The sequence below is a fragment of the Aptenodytes forsteri genome, unplaced genomic scaffold (genome assembly GCF_000699145.1).
Source record: "Aptenodytes forsteri isolate BGI_AS27 unplaced genomic scaffold, ASM69914v1 Scaffold97, whole genome shotgun sequence".
Lineage (NCBI taxonomy): Eukaryota > Metazoa > Chordata > Aves > Sphenisciformes > Spheniscidae > Aptenodytes > Aptenodytes forsteri.
The window spans coordinates 681,946-701,991 of NW_008795036.1; the positions used below are offsets into that span (position 1 = coordinate 681,946).

At 37.5% G+C, this 20,046-nt stretch overlaps 1 protein-coding gene across 1 annotated transcript in view; it reads right to left on the reverse strand.

Moving 5' to 3' along the window:
* LOC103896741 (dynein heavy chain 5, axonemal) overlaps positions 1-7,295 on the reverse strand; it is a 152,017-nt gene extending 144,722 nt beyond the window's left edge. The window contains exons 1-6 of the mRNA XM_019471358.1: positions 7,155-7,295; positions 4,047-4,142; positions 3,091-3,264; positions 2,908-2,997; positions 2,039-2,194; positions 916-1,055 (exon numbers count right to left, since the gene is read on the reverse strand). Of these exons, the coding sequence (XP_019326903.1) occupies positions 916-1,055; positions 2,039-2,194; positions 2,908-2,997; positions 3,091-3,264; positions 4,047-4,142; positions 7,155-7,295 (797 nt within the window). The remainder of the gene's footprint in view (positions 1-915; positions 1,056-2,038; positions 2,195-2,907; positions 2,998-3,090; positions 3,265-4,046; positions 4,143-7,154) is intronic.
* Between the last annotated feature and the right edge of the window lie 12,751 nt (positions 7,296-20,046).

Below are 20,046 nucleotides of genomic sequence, written 5' to 3' on the forward strand. Positions count from 1 at the left end.
AGAAAGTAAGTTTGTATATTTTTTTTATTGCAAACATTTTCTGTACTTTTTTGTTTCTCTTGGATGGCAAAAGTCGGGGCTGTTGCTTTTCAGAAGACTGTAGCACGTAGAGTTTGCCTTGCACGTTAGAAGTTTTAGGTTAGTTTGTCCTAAAACACTCCACAGATAATTAATGAAAAATGTGGTATTATAAGAGTGAAAGACTGAAAGCTTTAACAATAGAAAAAGGGAGGAGGGGTTGAATGCAAGTGTTTATGAAACTCTGAACTTTGTCCCTTTTTGTCCACTTCTATTTAAAAACTATATAAAGGACACTCCTCACAAAGGATGACTTTTTTAAGACCTATCATCCTTGCTTAGAGAGTTAGAGAATTAATAATCAGCATCCCTGAGAATGAAAAGAACTCTTCCAGCACAGAATTGTACTGTCACAAGAAGCAGAAAGAAATTATTTAAAATCAACAAAAGTTATTTCAGATATTCAACATGAGAGAGCATATTATAACTTAGGTGATGTATTACCTATACAAATGTTTGGGTTGTGCCTTAATCAAGTGGTAAATTCCAGCTTGTTTTTCTAACAGAAAAAAGCTTTTGATGTTAACTGTAATATTTTGGAGTGTAATCCCTATGTGCATAGATGCCTTAGCAGTACCTAGGAGCCCCACATACAGAGCAGCTGTTGCAGTAACAAAACAAAAGCATGTCGTCGTTTTCTAGTAATGAGATATTTGTGGAGATAGGAACAACTCCTTGTTACCAATATTACTATGGAAATGCAGGGGAAAGCAATTTAATTTCAATTAAACTCCATCAAAGAGAAAAATTATAATAAATCAAAAGCATATGCAACAGACTCAAAGCTAGGAATTCCCATTTGCAGATGAGAATCAAATCCAAAAACTGTTCACTCACTCCATTTGATGTCTTTTAATCTGTTCTTCATCTGCACACAAGCCAAGGACAACATCTGGAACTTCAAAATGCATTTTTTTCAGGTATTTTGTTTCATAAAGTACTTCCAGGACCACTGGATCCAAGTTTACAAGTAATTCCTTCATGTAGCAGTACAGGGGGAAAAAAAAGAAATAGAAAATAAGGCAGTAGTTTGGTGGTTACATGTAGTGTGATATAACTGGAACATATAACAAGATGCAGATGACTAGAGAAGATTTTTAAAATGGATACTCATGTTTCTAAACAGATCCTCCTCCTCCTCTACAAATATCTGGATTTTCCAAAGTATTAATCAACCAATATCTTACACTGATTTCAATTTCCTGTGACTCCTTCAGTGTGCCCTAACCACTTGGCTCCTGTAACTTCCTAAGTTTGATTCTAGTTCTGCAGCTACACTCTGTGGAAACTAATTTGCCTCTTCATCTCAGTTTCTCCATTGGTAGACTAGGGAGAAGTGTTATGAAGGTTAATCTCTGTACACTTTTTGGGGCACTAAACGCTATTAAGGTGCTAAATAAATTTGAAAACTAGGTTCTAGTTGTCCATTAGGGAATCATTACTTCAAAAAACGCCACATTTTAACCATAATTTCTCTTCACTACAGCAGAAAAAATAATCTGTGAAGTAAGAATGGTAAGACTTTCTGTCTCAGCAAGCAGTTTTGAAAGCAAACTAATGAATGATTGCAATGTACTCAACACAGTGATGTTGACCACTACAGAAAAGACCATGATCTAATTAAAAATTCCTTCCTTGACTAAAATTTTGGTTAACATAGAAAATAAAACATGAAACAATATCTAAAAAGATGTAGATAAGTCAATAATAGACATGTATTTGCTGGGTACTGCCTCTTTTATGCCCTGAACGAGGCAGGAGCTTTATGAAGAAGAGGCATGATGAAGTCTGTACCATAAATATACACAAAAAGGAAAAAAAAAATACCAATTCGAGTAGTCATTTTTTCAACCCTATTAAGATTATTTTAATGCTGTGCTTGTCTATCCATGGTATGATTAAAGTAGCATATGTAATACTAAACAATGCAACAGTAATACAAAGAATAAATCATATTTACCTTGGTTTCTGGGTGCCTGACAAGTAAGGAAGCACACAGAGCATTTCTAGCCTGGTCAGCAAACCTGCACCAGGCTCTATGATAAATAAATTCAAATTCCAGAAGAACTGCAGCCATTTTATTGTAGCTCTTAACAACCTTTTTCATTTCCAGTGTCTGCAATTCAAGGAAAAAAAAAAAGGCAAACATCCTTTAAACAATTCAATGAGTCTAACATAGTAGGAATGCCCTCCACTAGGCTTTTCCTTACCACCATTAGGAAAACAAAACAAATAGAAAGCTTTAAGTTATGCTATTTTAGAGATAAGGTAAGACACAGAAACATAGAAATATATTTAGGAATTCAATTATTAAGAAGTATTTAACTGCTCTAAACAACATAACTTTTCCTGATTTTTCCTCCCAGTCTTGCCCATAAAACAAAGTCTATACTATGACCTATACAAGGCACTGATGTCCCACTGAGAAAGCTATAAAATTATATTCTTTCATGAAGTGTGGCTAGTGTTTGAGATTAAATATCTCAGTCCTCTTCATTACAGAGCATAGCAGACAGAAGGCTCTAAGCTCAGGTACATGGCCAACAGTGCTATTATCAGGATTAACATGAGTCAAGCCCCAGAAGGGACAAAAGCACCGGCCTAAGTCATCAGCTTAATGTCTCAAGGGAAGTAACTGTCCTGAGCTGCAGAATAATAATGCTGCAAAAAGGAATTCAAATCCTGGAGCAAACGTTAACACCTATCCTGTTGGATGAGCTTGAATACAAGTTGCTAGAAAAGTGAGCTTAAGAGTTTAAAAATAAATCATGTGTCTGTTAATAACATTATTGAAAGCTTAGCATAAACCCTCCTCTGCTAATTTCCAACCTTCAAAAGTGTGGTTTTCTTTTTAAGGAATGTCATTGGATGGTCAATTTTTCTGTATAACTGCTGCGCCCACATAATCTTCCCTGTTACCTAAAACACAGAAGATACGAGGTTATATTTCCATTAACTTAAAAACAGTCAAGAAGCAAAGTCCTTTTTCTCTCTCATTTATTTCATTCTTACTGGTGGTATATTACGTGGTATAGGTGGATTTTCTTTTTGCTTCTGGTAGAGTTTTCGAACAAACTCTAGATCTTGGCTGTACTGCTGAAGGACAATGGTATACTTCTCATTAAGATCAATATGATTTTCTCCTATTTGTTCAAGTTTCATCAGAAGTCCCAGCATCTGTTCAGTCTAAAAAGGAGGATGAAGCATTTAGTCCAGGAGATGCTAATAGTTCAGAAAGTCACTGTTCATAAACTGTTTTTCTAATTTATAAGTTATGCAAGTTTGCAAGTTGTTTCCTAAGAAACACAGAAAAGTCCATCCAGAAAAGTTAGTGAATTTTACTTCCGTATTTCGTCCCATTTAGAATATATTTACCACAGTATGAACCAAGAAACTGCTACCACTACGGTATACTGGAATATTTAATTTTTTTCTGACTCTCAAATCATCACTCTCTTTTTCTGCAAGCAGTTGTGGTAGAACACCTACGCCTTTACTCATGCTTCATTAACATCTCATATCATGATCAGGGCCTGAACCAATGAACAGTATTGACATTAAGGTAACAGACAGCAGGGATTATTTCATTACTCCTGCCAGTCCAACAGGAATAACTTAGAAATGCAACAGGAAGCATGGGGAACACCAGGATGAAGAAAGAAAATAAACTTCAAAAAAATAGGACTATAAAATTGGTAAGGAAAGATGGAACATAAAACTGGCACCAAGTAACAGTGAACATTATCTTCCAGCACTTCTGCAAGCGACTTTTAGAACACTTGTCTGTGTCCTCCTACATTATCTCAGGCAGCCACCAATAGGCCTCTTGTCCTCCTACATTATCTCAGGCAGCCACCAGCACAGTACAGAACACTGGCAGTAATGAAGGAGTTCAGTAGGAGTGACGGGTACTCAGCCTTTCTGAGCACCAGAATTTGTAAAATTTTTGCATTTGTAAAATTACTTACAGTTACGGTCCTCTCAAACCAGGAATCCACAAATTCTTGTATGGACTCGTACAATGCTGCAATTTGGTTCTTAAATTCAAGGTAATCTTTTTCAAACTAGAAACGGGTAAAAGAAAAAAAAATCATCTAGAGTGTTGCTTTCATTTCATACAAAATTCTTTCCCTGAAGTTTTTGGGGAATTTGCTTTATCTGCCCAGTACATGTGTTCAGTACTGAATTGAAGAGAACAGGGATACCAGTAACAAAGGCATTTACATTCTAAGCAAAACAAACCAAAAATAAGAAGTGTTAGCTTATATGATTAACGCCTCATCTTCATGAACACAAAAGAGCACGGAGGAACAAGGACAGGCAGAGGAAATCTAATAACCTAACCAGAAAGAACATAGTACACTCACCAGCTACTCCCAGCACTGCCACAGAAGAGCGCTCAGCTCACTGTCCAGGTATGAAACCCATCAAGATGAGCAAACTGGCAGGCTCTCTAGAGCACCTTACAGACTAAGGGAGGTTATTGCCTAGGAGATAAGGGACCCATTACAGTTTACCAGGGAAGAGCATTTTGGCACTATACAAAACGTATTATGGGAGTTAGGGAAGAAGCAAAGGCAGGGATCAGTGTGGTTTGTGGGAGGAACAAGTGTGGAAAAATGGAGGCATGATGATCCCATCGATAAAAGGAGTCGGTCACATGTGAACAGGTTGCTGGTCAATACACTTGTCTGGCCGTGCCCTGCACCTGATCAGCACAATCTGTCTTGTCTTCTTACTTATCTCCATTTCTAACCATTTTCATGAGTGAAAGGGTTCTCTCTTCTGAGTGCATGAGTGTGTATGGGAGTCTACGTACCAGCAACAGGAGTGGAAGGGGCTTAAAGGCAGCTTATAAGAAGGATGAAGAGAGACTTTTACCAAGTCCTGTGGTGATAGGACAAGGGGTAATGGTTTTAAATCTGCCCAAAAGAGGGTTGATTTAGATTGGACATAAGGAGGAAATTTTTTATGCTGAGGGTGGTGAGGCACTGGAACAGGTTTCCCAGAGAAGTTGTGCATGCCCCACCCCTGTAAATGTTTCAGGTCAGGTTGGATGTGGCTTTGAGCAACCTGATCTAGTGGAAGATGACCCTGCTCATGGCAGGGGGGTTGGACTAGATAATCTTTAAAGGTCCCTTCCAACCCAAACCATTCTATGATTCTATGGAGACCATGGGTCACTGGGGCCTGTGCACCTGTAGAGTCAGCAACTGGAGAGACTAGAGCATATTGAGGTCTAAGCATCAGCAACCAGGGTAGGAACCATGGATCGTAGTAACTAGAAACACTGGAGCATGTGCATACTGTGTGTGTGGGTGTGTCACGTATAATGGTTAGAGAATACCAAACCAGATTAGGCAGCAAATAGGACAGATGCTTGGGAACCAAGTGTGGGAGCAGCCATAAGCCTGGGCTGGATATTAAAGAGACCAGAGTGGTCTAAGAGTTGGCTACCAGCGGGACCAGGAGGCCCAAGCCAGCCACCAGAGAGACGGTAGGGTCTGAAGGTCAGCTACTGATAAGTTTATAAGCCTGGACCAACTACAAGAAAGAACTGTCTGCATGTGTGTGTTTCTGTGTGTCAGCAACCAGTACAGCAAGGGGATCCAGGGGTCAGGTAAAGGGTAGACTGATTGCCTGACACCAGTTACTGGAGGGACCCATAGTGCATGTGTCTGTGTGTGTGTGTGTATAGGTCTGAGTACCAGCAACTGGAGTGGGGCTGTGGGCCTTGGGGAAGTTTGTAAGTCCAGGAACTGGGGAGACCTGGGTATCCAGGGGCCAGTTGTTGGATAGACTGAGCGTGTAAGACTAGCTACTGGAGGAATCCATGTATATATATTTTCCACTAACAGGCTTTCCTCCTGCTCAGCCAGAGAGGTAAGGGATGAGGCCATTAATACTGTTTGTAATTGTGTGATTGCTGTGCTTTCACTTTGTGTTGAGCTGTGCGGCCAGACCTGTGTATAAATGTATTGTGTGTACGTGTGCATGCATGCCTATTGGGAATTACACGCTCAGCCTCACAGCCCAGTGGACCTGGGGACATGGAACTGTGACAGCCTCACCTCTATTGGGCTACCAAATTCGGCAGCTCCTAACTAGAAGTAGGGTATTTATCTGTAATAAATTTTCTTGAAAGTCTAAAAGACCGAGGACCTACAAAAAGAGTTCAATGTAAACTTCCTCTTGAAGAAAGCACTCCACTAGCTTGGAAAGATAGTCCAGAATATATATTGCTCCAACCATTTAGGTGTAGAAAAGCCACATAATTTTTAAACACCTTCAAATTCCAGTTACCAGTAAATGTTCTACTTCAGAAAAGAACCACACAGCAAGTATTACAGAAATGTAAGCCACCAGCCAGTTCGAAGAAAGCCAAAGGCATTCTAGACTTAAATGTTTAAAGGAAAGTTCCTTACAGTTGCAAGCTACAGTTCAGTAAGGCAGGAGAGTAAGTCAACATTTCTAGCACTTCTATTGTGAGGCTATCAATCCTGCAAAGCAAGCAGACTACAGCTCAAAAAAAGCAGCTCAATTCCAGCATGCGCAGGATGTATTAAAACATGAGTCTGAGGCACTTGAAAAGCCACTTCAGTTTTTACCACCCTACTCAGCGCTGGGGGTGGTATCATTCACTTCTCCCTCTTAAAATGTTCATCTAAGTGCCTTTGCTATGTTTACTATAATACTGCCTTTACTATTCCACTAAATATTTTCAGTATCACTGAGTAACACTTGCAACTAGATAAACTGTATTTAATGCATTGACCTGCCTGAATTAGTTTTCAGTCTGCAGTTCAAAATACATCCATCTCAAAACAAGTTTAGGAAAAGTTGTTTGTAGCATTACCTATCACAGAAAACCTAGTTTATCACAAATTAACAAAAACATTTGAAATAAAAGCCAAATTTACCCAAACACTTTCAAACTGTATTAAAAGATATGAAAGTATTATTATTACAGCAAAATACTATATGCATTGTTACAATATTTAATCTTCTTTGCATAACTCCCGTGAAAAGCACAGAATTAAGGGAGTGATTGTCAGACAAGTGCTGAATGTATATACCTCTTTTTTTCTGTGATCCAGAACATCATACCGTTTGGATTTGGTGTTTGTAGCAATGCTCTGGTAATGAGTACTGATCTCTTCAATACCTTCTATTTTTATACGCTGGAGCTCTAAAAGGCTTTCCATAATATTACTCATGTCTGAAATCTTCTCCAAACGTTTACAGAATGTATCAAATTTTCCAAATATATAGTTTTCACTAACAATAAAAAAGCAACAGAGGGATTGTTATGCAAATCTATTTGTAATAGATTTAACCACATATATTTAACCCACATATATTCTTCCAGAACTGCTACCAAGTTTCACATAAAAAAATCTATGCTGTAATAATTACAAATCAAGTAAAAACCATTTTAAAGTAATGGATATAAACAAGAAAATGCTTAATCCTTATATATGTCAATTAAAAGCTTTAACCACATTTTATAGGAGTTACTCCTTTAAATAAGACATTTTCAGGAGATCAAAATGTGAATGTACAATACTAAGAAGTGCTCCATGCTTTAAGTGCCAATGCAGGTAAAACTCCCCTTGGTATTGTGATAGACAACCCAGCCCAAAGCTGATTAAATTCTCCTGGAGTCTTTTCACTTACATTCATGACTCAAATTTGTTGGGATTTCAGACCATACATAAACATATATATTAAATTAACACATGCATAAATTCGCCTGAAGGCCCCTTGGACATCTGATAAATCAACAAGTGACTGGCAAAAACCTGTTACTGGTTTACTCCTGAATAAAAAAAAAACCTCTGCAAGGTCATGTTCTGATTATAATAAATACTACATTTTAATTGAGTATTCAGCGTTTCTGCTAGCCAGCAGATATAATATCTCATTTATAAATTGTATAAATGAATATGATTCAATATTAGAGTGAATTATTTACCTGAAATCAAATTGCCTGTCACTTGGATTTTCCTTTAGTGCCTCCCTAATTTTCTGAAAGGATGTTTGGTACTGTTCTTTGAGGGAAATGCATTGTTGTATCCTCTTTAGCAATTCTTGCCTGAGGAAGAAAGCACAGAAGACAGAAAATCATCGTAAGGACGTCTTCAAAAGAGTATAAATAAAAATAGAAAATTTCAGTTGGATATGCAACTTTGCAAAATAAGAACACAAAATTATACATTACCTGAAAAACATTCAAAATGTGAGGATTACATTACAAGGTTTTGTTTTAAATTTGTTATCTAGATGGGATATTTTTAAGTTTAGGTTTTATTGTTATCAACCCAAAACTTTCATAGCACAGTCCAGAAAGCACTTACATCAGGAAACCCTAGCTACTGAGTGCCTGCAGTTTGGCCATTTCTCATCTTCTGTAACCTGGGTATTGCTGATGGGTTTTTCTTCGCTTGTTTCTTTGTTTTTTCTAAGCAGACAAGACTGGAGAGGTATTTTTTCAGACTACAGTAAGCATGAGGAAAGTCTTGTTTCTTTACAAAGACACACCAGGAAGATCTCGGTTCCTAAGGCCACAGATAGTTACATCTTATACATGGTTGTTCATTAACCCTGAGGTACTACTCTACATGAGAAACACAGATGAGGCATGGAAATTAGTCATAAGCCATTTACCCAAGACTGTTGCTCCACTTTGGCTCTGTCTTTCGTCTTCCAAAAGATCATTGAGAATTAAAATGATAGTCAAACTTTATAGACTGAAACCACTAACTGGGACAGAGAGAAACTTTTGCAGGGACAGCAGCAGCAAATAAGTAAATGAGAAGAATGTCTCAAAAATAAATTCAGCTAGAATAAACAAAAAAAATGTATTCTACTTTTATTTACATTAATTCTTTAGAATAAACATAGCTGGTACTTAACTGATTAAAGGTAATTTCTGAAAACTTCCCTTTACCCACACCGCAATACAGGAGAAATCCAAATTATTTGTTAGATTTACTTGTATGTCTCCTAGCCTGTTACCTCAGCGTCACCTTTGACTTGGCTGGAATTTAAGCACGGACATCCTGACTGTCTATGTCTTGATGGAGCTTGTAACACCTTTTCCTTCTCACCTCAGTAACCATAATCTTGCTCAATTTATACTCTTTCAAGAGACTGTTCCAATCATTACTTTTCTAATTGATAACTTTAGATGTCATGCTCATCTTAACCCCTGTGATTTCCCCCTTCCCTTTTGCATGAAAATAATTGACTTGTTCTTACAGTACGTGTTTTTCCTAGGCTATCTCCACTTCTCATCCTTCAGATAGACTTGTTCTGCCAGTGACATCAGCATTCTCCACCCACTTGTTAGGTTTCATAGAAACACTTCTATGCTTCCACTTATGCTGTACATAGCACCTGGGAGCAGCTCCTTGCAAGTAGCTATAAAGCCCCTAACTCGTCCCTTCCTTGAAATGTCTCCTTTAGTCCTCCTGGCAGTGATGCCTACAAAACACCCAAGGGCATCACAAGGTTTGCTGAAAACACTGTCATTCCAGCTAACCAACACTGCATGATTGCTGGTTTTTCTCCATCCCTCTTTCCTCCTGCCACCTCACCATTCACTTCTTATGTTTCAGATTGCAAGCTCTTCTTACGTTTTAGATTGCAAGCTCCTTAGAGCTGAGGCAAACTTGTTCTTCATTTTCTGTATAGTGCCTACCGTCTGCTGAAAACCAGGGACTCTTGCTATAGCAATAGCTGTAACAAGAACAACAGAAAGGAAGAATAAAACTAGTCTTAGGCAAGTCTAACTAGCAAACTTACAGTAAATCTAGCTTTTTAAATTTAAGGTGCCTCATTGGCACCATTAACACTCCTCATGTATTTGCTCATACAGCATTCCCCACAGAATAGTCAGAAAATACAAGTCTGAGTCCCATCCTATCACCCACATACCTTGCTCCAAACAGAGTGCAATCGAATTGTGATTCTGGTCCTGGTATATATTGTCCCCTTCCTCAAACTGACTTTCCTGTCCACTAACAGCAAAATATAAATCTTAGATGGAACTTTGCCAGTCTGTCCTCGGAGCTTCTTTATGAAGAACCTTAGCTCCCAGTTCTAATTGCTCAAGTGTGTTGTGGTCTAAAAAAAGCCTTGGGGAAAAAATATCGAGTGTTGTATACTGATATATATTATATGCTTTTCAATAACAGTTTTTTTCACAACACATAGTAAATTTGTTTTTGCAGAGTACTTAATTCTACACAAAATGAGTAGTCACAAGCTTAAAATTAACATGAGAATCAGTGCCTGGTAGGAGGACAAGGGGCTACTTAAATTTACCTTTTAATAATCCTGATGACTAATCTATAATTTTACTTCTAGTGTTAACAAAAGAAGATGAAATTATTAAAATTCTATCACCTGTCCAGATCCCAGATTTTTGAAACACCTTCACATAGATATGTCTTGCATGTGTTAATCATTTGATTAGTGATTTTAAGAAGAAGGGATGTCATGCGCTCTGATGTGTTGTAGTATGGTGATGTACAGTAGATCATACAGACAGTATTCAATAAACTGGGTACATGTTCCATCATTGTTACCTACAACAGGAAAAAATGGGAAAGTCAGCAATTTGAATTTCCTAAAAATTAACACAACGGAAAATGTGACAGCTCTGGGAATACGTTTGTCAGTGGATAAACATCTTTTTGATTGTAACACATTGTTCTTGTAGACATCTCATTATGAACTGGACGACCCAATTCATTTGCGGGGACCTAACACACTATGAGCAAGAGGAAAAAAATGGGGAATGGGTAATGAATAAATGAATAGGTCTTCTTCCAGAGTGGGATTTTCCAGAGGAAAAACAGAGACTGTACTCTTTTTGGCCATGGCCTCCAGTATATGAAGGTGCTGTAGTCAGCTTTGCAAAGGAATACGCTAAACAAGGAAAAGAAGTCATACGCTGCTACAAAAGAGTTGGCCTGCTGTAGGAAGGACAAGAAGAAAGTTGGCCTTTGCTCATTTTGCCTAGATCTTTGCCAGAAGATAAACCCAGAAGGGGGAGGCAAGGCAACAATAATCTGTTACTGAGGATACTGAACTACAGAGTTTTCTGTCCCACAGAAAGATTCCACAGAAACGCATGCAAGCCAGATATACTGAGAACCCACAACAAAAGACAGTGACTGGTCTAGAAAAGGATAAAAGAAGTATGGTTACTAAAAGTCAAGTCCAATGTGGCAGAATGGTGAATATTTGCAGAAGAAAAGCAGTGTAAAATATCACAATGATTCAAACAGAGTTCAAGCTTTGAAAACAATATTTAGAAAATTTGTAAGCAGCTCGATTATGGGCAAATCTTCTGAACCATGTAAGCTTAGACAGTTTTGCCTGCTGGCTGTATCTTCAAAATTCATGCTCTTGCTTAAAAAAATGAAATCTGAGACCCACAAGGTTATGAAAATAAATATTATAATTTGAACCAGGATGAAAGTAAATACATGCTACCTGCAAGAGAAACAGCTTTAACCTGTAAAATAAGTGGAAGCTGCCCAATTTCAGCTCAACTGAAGGCTTAAGATCATTTTATGATATTTGCATTAAAACAATCATGAGTAGCTGCTAACAGAAGCATGGAGACAGGAAGAGGTACCATATGTAAGGCCCAACCTCACAAAGACAATTCAGCTCGATACCAGGTTTGGAAAAACATCATCTTTTGCTTATTTTTCTCATGCCCTTCAATTATCTTCTGGAATGACAACTGCCTCCTACACAAAAAGTAGTATCTCTGGCTTATTCAAAATCTGTAAACTCAGCTCACTAATGGCAAAGGAGTTAAGCTGTCCACTAATCATTAAGCATAGGAGTTAAATACTGAAAGGGGAAACATCTTTCTTTCAGCAGCCAAAGCCTTTCCTTTCTTTTCTGAATTTCACGTTAAGTGCCTTTAGAGTACTACTTACAGGTGAAGCTTTGGCAAGTGGGCCAAAAAATTTATCCAATGTATATAAATATCTCACATTGTCTTTAGCTTCATTGGCAGCAATTGTTATATTACCATCCTGAAGGGATTAAAAAAAAAAGAAATAGAATTAATAGTGTTAAAACTTACTGAACAGGTTCTTGCTCTTTTAAAGTGCATGCTACCACAAGACTATGATTCCATCTTGCAAACCTTTTCTCACAGAAGTTCTCTCAAATAAGCCATTTCTTCTTCACATAAGAAATAACTGCTTTTACATGCAAAAATTGGTAAGATCTACCTGGCAATCAGCAACATTTTGGATGTGATTTAGAGGAATTCCCTACTTACCAATGGAAGTACAATAGCGTGGTTTTGATAATCTGACTTACATTTTAGAATGGTTTTAGCATGGTACCCATTCTACAGAACCTAGACAAGATCCCTGAAATGTACCAGGGTGTTTCCCATCATTTTTAAATAAACACTTGTTAGGGCAAATAAGTTCACAACTAATGCCTGTACATGCTTCTGTTCATGACAGGTGGAACTATACAGTACTTAGGAGGCAATTTTGTATGAAGAAAGAAATCTAGTTCATCATCCTTGGCTTGTACTGGCTCTGTACAGACACTCTAATCCAAATTCCATTCATCATAAAAGTCTGCAAATATGTTAAGCACAAAATAAAAAACTCAATAAGGTGACACCGTTTTCCTGGTCTATTTTCAAAACAGTAGAATACCTTCTTAAGTGCTAGAAGATCTACATTCTGGTGTTTTGGGGGAGTCTGATTGGCTGTACATGGTCTACAGCTTATTTTCTGGCTTGCCTTCAATTCTGACTGATAAGTTTACATCGCAGATATCCACTTATCTGAAGTAGCAGTTATGCTACAAAAAGCCAGCTGTCAATAATTCTAAGAGCAATATGATGAACTTTCAGACATCTCTACAGTTGGCCTGTGCAGGGTACAGCTGGAGAGAGACAGAAAAATGTTGTATTGCTGCATTGCTTTACTCCTGCACAGCCATTGCACCCACTATGTTAATGAAAGACACATTACAGAAGCATTGACTTCAAGTTAGCTATTTAACTTCAGAATCATTGGTGTTACGTGTTTCAACAAACGGATAATAACCACAGCACAAAACCAGCATAAACACTCAAAACTATTTTTAGCACTGTGTTCAGTTCTGTGTGTATAACAAATACAGTACTGTACTCATTTAAAACTTTTATTAAAACATAGTAATTACCAGCTCTTTCCACTGCTTTAATGTCTTTGATCTTGCTGCCTGAAGAATACTTATAATTTTCTTTACTCTTGAACTCTTGATCTCATCTAAAAGGCTTTGAAGAAAGAAACACATTTAATACTCTCTTTGGAATGAAAGTTTACATTTATTTTTAAAAAGCTTTTTTTTAGACTCTGTGAGAAATGATGCAGGGATTTAACCTGTTAAATGATGACATCCTTGTCTTCCAGTGTTCCAGCTCTGCAGATGGACCAATGTCATCAGCTTCTCTTCTCATTTGTTCACCCTCCACTAAAACTTGTCTGATCTGTTTGATCCAAATCATGACCACTTCTTCAAGTTTCTCAGTGACCTCTGTGTTACTGCCTTCAGAATCATAGAATGGGACAGTCTCATAAGTACCAAGAAATAAATACAGATTTTTAACTACAGAAGTGAAATGTCCTTAGCAATCATAAGCTGAGACTCTGTGTAAGCTGAGTATATTCAAATCACTGACCAACAACAGGAAAAGATTTAAGACTGTAACAATAAGATGCACACACACACAACTTATATCTACCTACTCTGCTACTATTGCATATCCTTTACGATGGAAACAGTTAAAAATACAGTGAGTTCATAAGGAAAAAAAATACAGCGATGTGATTTTGGGAGAATCATGTTTCAGAGGTCCAAGAAATGCATTAACTATTATGTGTATATTTTTCTGCTTGTATTTCATAAGTAAAGGCTTACTTCTCCACATTTCTCTCTTTCTGCCATTGCAGCCTAGTCCACATTAAAAGCATCATGTAACAGACACCATTATTAACAGTCACAAAACCCCCCTGTAATTTGTAAGTCAGCACATCTTTTAGATTGCCCTAGCAGCTGAAAGAGTCCAGTTCACTTGGTGCATTATATTTAGGACTCGTGGAGCTTGTACTACTAAATAGATCTAAAGAACTTGTCCAGCCATATAACGTTACTGCCTCATCTTAAGAGTCACTAGTTGTTCTGTGGAAGTTTTCCTGCCATAGGCTCATGTAGGGTTGAGAGGGATTGCAGAATTATTGACTAGTTTGGCATTATTTCACTATGAAAGCCCATGTGGTGTTAAGAAATGGTGGAAAGCTATTGTTCAAAGAGACATAACTACTCTTTTTCTTACATATACATATATATATAAATTTTTATAAGTACATCTTGTTTTGACTCAGCCCTCAGAGTCAGACTTAATATTGGATAGGATTTCCCCAGTATCAAAGAAAGTGAAGAGTATACACACTAGTAGATGGCATCAGTCAGCAACTACTTGGCCAGCAAACTAGGAGGAACATAGGCCACTGCCTGCATGATATGTCAAGGAACTACCTAATCCTTTAAGATCTATGAATTAAAATCATCAATCATTTGCCCATCCTTTATGATTACACAGTCAGAAACCTGGCAAGAGTAAGCAGAAAAATGTATATAGCTCAGAAAAGATTAATTAATTCTTCAAGGTAAATTTTTACTAATGACATAACATTTATTTTATAAACAGCATCATTGTGTTTGCTGTAGGAATTACTCACCTGCAGTTATGTAGTCAGATGGGTTCTGTAAGTTGCTGACATAAATATCAATATCCACTTTTGTGAGCTGAATTTTATCTTCTATATTCTGTCTTGATGATGACAAAGTACCCACAAATTTATCCACTGAATACAGAAAGTCTTGTATCTGGCTGTTCTTCAACCCTTCTTTCACAGCTCCCCAGTTCTGATTATTTTATGATTTATGCCAAAAAAAAAAAAAAAGTAAATCAAGGGTCACACTTTCTTTTGTTTTTTGAACACAGAAGGTATTTTATTTTTCATTAGAAAGGTATTCCTTATTCATGGCAGTATATAAAGATTTATCAGTATGCCCTTTAAAATACACTCATCAGTACTATAGCACAATTACTTTCAAGAGTGCATTGATTTAATTATTCTGTTAGACAAGAAGAGACAAACAAGCATGAGGCTCGAGAAATAAAAATGTCTTGCTGCTCTCACTCACACTGAATTACCATCTTTATTTCAGTCTGATTTGGCGCTCTCTGAACAGAGAAAACAGATTCTAATCTCCCCTCCTGCTCCTGGGTCAGAGAAAATGGTAGCTTATGGTTAACAGCATATGACACCACTGTTCGCGACAGACACTGAGCTTTATTATACTTCCTACCCCTGAACGTATACTTCTAGAGGCAACAGAGCAAACTGTGATGCTTTGTGAGCGCCACAGAACAAGGACAACTTGAAGCAGCTGGATACCCTGGCTGTGATACAGTGCTTGCTGTCCACTCTCTATAATAAAATCATGGACTGATCTTTTGTGCTGCCAGAAGAACTTGGCACTTCTTTCAACCCAGGCTTAATCTGGTTTTAATTAAATCTTCACAGTTTTGCCTTAGTATGGCTGCTATGCTACGTTCTCCTTTGTGATGAGCATTACAGCTGGTGCTACTGCTTGAAAATAAACAATAACTATATGAATTTCAAACACATACACAAACTGCATGACTCACATAAAGGCCTATATTAGACTTGTATCTTTTTGTATCCTCTGTTTTATGTGAGGGGACTACAGCAGCCACTTGCCTTCATTGCAAGTGTTCTTGAGAAAAAAGACTAACTATTAGATTACCTGTTGGGATTTAAGTGCTGGTATCATGATTTGGGACAAGAAAAATTCCAGGCCCTGAAGGATATTTCCATTAATACAATCAAATACGCCAAAATTCACCTCCTTCGGGAAGAAATAAAAGTTAGTGAGTACATGTAAACTTCTGCAATATTATAATACGAGTGAAATTCAGACACATGGCAGACATATATACAGTCCATAACTATGTAGGTTCCCCGAGGATATTGCCCCTCAGCTGCTGAATTTGGATTGGACATAGACTAAAATTCAATTGGAAATTCCAAGACTTGTCCATAAGTTTGAGTCACCAGAAACATCATTCCCATATTGTAGCAACACTCCAGCAACCAATTAAAATTAACCATTTAACATCAATGCATTAATTAATCTTAAGACAATTATGTCTATATTTCTCTTTTAAAGGAACAGCTTCCATCTATCATAAATACCTAAAAAAGGACAACAAATGTATCAGGCAAAAAATTCCTCTCTCAGTTGTACAGTTCTCTCCAGTTCATTGTTGCTGTGAAGGAAGAAGCAGTGAATTGCTGACACCGGGGACAAGGAGAGACGGTACTGGTGAGTGGAATTTTACTGCAGAACTCGAAGCATAAATTGGAAGAAGTGAGGGATTGCATCTTTTCCCAATGCTGCTCCTTTATGGACTGGTTGGCTTTTCTGTTACTGGCATTTTGCCTACAAATGTATACATTCTGAACATGGGTCATGTGCTTACTACGACCCATACTGACTAGCCATCTCAGCTCTGGGTATCTCTCTTGTTAGCAGAGAGGGAGTCTCATTCAGAACTTCTGAACTGCACAGACATACACTGATTTTGCCTACATCATGATGAATGCTTCACTGATACAGGGGAAAGCGTACTGAGTTCTGCCGTGGAAGCTTCTACTCCCAACTTTTGCCTGTGCAAAGACAGCAATTCCGGAGTGTTTTAGGAACGGCAACTACAAATGAATTTTTCTAGAGGCTTTGACGTTCTTGGCTATCTTGATTATTAATATCACTAATGTTTTTCTTGCTAGTTCCCCACTTGCATGTAAAAGGAGAGCGTTTAAGACAATTAGCTGTTACGTATGGGTGGAATACTATTTCCTAATGGTATTACAGTTTTATAATCCCACTAGAGTACAAGAAGGCAGAAAGCCCTTTCTCAAAAAGTGGAGGAATTATGGATGACAATCAAGGCAACGTTCTTAATCTGTTCCACCTGAAGTTTGAGCATGAAAGAGCAAGATGCCCTGGACTGAAAGTCAAGTCATAGAGAAACACAGTTCCCATTAAACAATGCCTGAAGAAGTGCGTACGAGGAAGAAGACCAAGTTTATTTGCATGTCTGAACAGGCTCCCTGGGAGGCAATGCCCCCAAGGTTTTTAATAAGGAAATGCCCCTAAACTACTTCCCTCTGCAAAAGGGTGTGCTAGCAAAATAGCAGAAGGAAAAGACAGAAAGGTAATGAAGAAAGGAACTGACCCCTATTTCCTCCCTTCAGATACTTTTAACAAGGTCAGTTTCTCCCATAAGAGAGTGTTTGCATTTGTTGCAGGGAGGGAGAGGCAGGGAAAATTAAGTCTTTCAAGACTTCTGTCTGTTCATGAGAATCTCTAGGACAAGGTCAACATACAAGCTGATCCATTTCTTTCCACAGGATGCTGAAGATTCAGCTATTTCTCTTGAGAAATAGGGAACAAATTAGTGTATTTCTAGGGGGTTCTCAGATTCTCCTTCCAACTAGTCCTACACAGCTTTTCAGGATAAACCAGAATTTGCCAAACCAGTCTGAGCCTGAGCTCCAAGACTCATCAGTGTGAAGACCGGCTGACTGAAAAGTAGGGCTTGTTTTACCTTCTATAGCATCTAAAAATATTGCCTCGCATACAGAATGAAGTTTGACAACAGCTACATGACAGCCCCTGCCAAAACAAGGTGATCACAAAAGAACCACAGAGAGAAGGCACCAAGGCAGCTAACTGAAGAGTTTGGACAACCATTCTGACAAGTACCCAACTGAAGCAGCGCAGCAGGATTGACTGCGAGAAGAGGAAGCCTAGAAATTACTTTTGCACCCCTAGATGAGGTATTTGTAAAAATGTTGTTATAAAGCAAGTGACTGACAGAAACTGAAGTACTAATTTCCATGACTGTAGCTGGAGAACAAACTTACTACAGCTTTGGCCTGCTCAGTTGGAACACATCAACCTATTAGTGATGAATAAGGAGAAAATCTGTACAGCACAAAAATTAGTGCATCAATATTTTTGAGAATATGATTTCAGGCTTATTACATTGCCTGTTCTTAGATGTTAGTATCTGGATGCTCTCTGTAAAAAACCATTGCAAATATTTCCCAAGAACATGAGTATCTCTGAAAGTTGGAAAAGTGCTTTTCTTATATACAGCTAAAGCTATTAGGGTCAGGAAAACTTTACTTTAGTTAGTTTCAAGTATGATCTTTATTTTAAAAGTTTAAAAGATAGTTATTTAAGTGCAGCATTTCCATAATTTAGGCTCATTAATTAAAAGGAAATCTCCTGATTTAGGTCTTTATTCCCTATTGCCATGAAAATTTTTATTTTTAATGACTGATTAATAAGGAATTTTTATTAATTAAAATCTTGTTTTTAATAATATTGCAGTAGCTAATTTCCAAATCATTAGAACATTATCATAAATAATTGTTCAGGTGAAAAAGAACTTCTGTTAGAAACAGAACTAGACATTTTCATGAAAGCACTCCCCACTTCTTTTTCTGATTCCAGTTGCATGAATAAAGGTCTAAGAAAATATTAAGTACACTGCAAACAATGCATGATTTTGGTCTGACCTGGGAAACATTTGATGCAGTTATAACTTTATCTGATGTCCTTAGGAAAAATGCACAAGTTCCTGTAAAGTTCTGTAAAAAGGACAAAATGCATATGGTTAAAAAGAATACACGTGTGCAGCGAAAGTAATTTACTTAACAACTTTAAAATGTGCTGAAAACAAAATTGTAAAAAACTAATTACTCAAAAAGGTAGTGAACTGTTTGTAGGATATTTGAACATTTGCCCCTCTCAAATCAAATGCTGTTTTTTCTCCATCTGACATAAGAACGTCAAAAACGCTGTTCTGGGCAGACCAGTCCAGTATTGCATCTTTACCAAGAAAATGCAGTTCAGGGAGAGCTTGCGAGCTAGGCTACTTCCTGGGCTCTCCTATTCTCCGACCACCTGCAACCATTGTATGAGAGCTGTTAGATGACATATTCCTGTCTAGTCATTTTAGTATCCATTCATGGATCTATCCATGAGATTGTCTAATCCCTTTCTGAATCTGCCAACATAAATTCACTGAAAAAAACTCAAGATATCCTCAGCTTTCCAACATTTAAAGTACTTTTCATAGATACCTAGACCAGAATAGATCATCTTAGAATGACATTTATTTCATTTTTTTGAAAAGGGAACTTAAAGATTACTAAAACCTTCTGATCCAAACACTTTTTAACATGTATTTTCATCTTTTCGATGGATTGAAGTAACGTAAACGTTTCAAATCAGTACTGCAACAATGCTTATTTTTAATCTACTAAATCTAATAACAATTCAACTGTAACAAATTTGAAAAGCCATTCCAATTGGGCCAATTGGCAGAGGAATGAACTTCACTTCTCCTCTGAAAGCAAGAAAGAATTCTTCAGCTATGTCTTTTCTAACAAAACAATGTTAATATAAGCTCATCGGGGGGGGGCGGGGGGGAGACATCACCATGAAGACATTTTCAAAGAAAATTGTATATGGTACATCCGATTCCCCCAAAAAAAGATGGAAAGAAAGAAAATTAATCAGAAATCTTAATGACTACTCTGAATACACTGCTGAATAATGCTTAGACATTACAGTGAGGAGGTTGTTATAAGAATTTGAATGGAACAAAGGAATTATTAAAGGTATTTATGGAGTAACGTGCAGTATTATTATATGAAAGGAAATACAAAACCACTGAAGAACTGCACTTTTAAACTAGAAGTGCACAAGCACTGGAAAATACTTAAACATGCAGTCATTAACAAAATTGTTAGGATCTGCGAT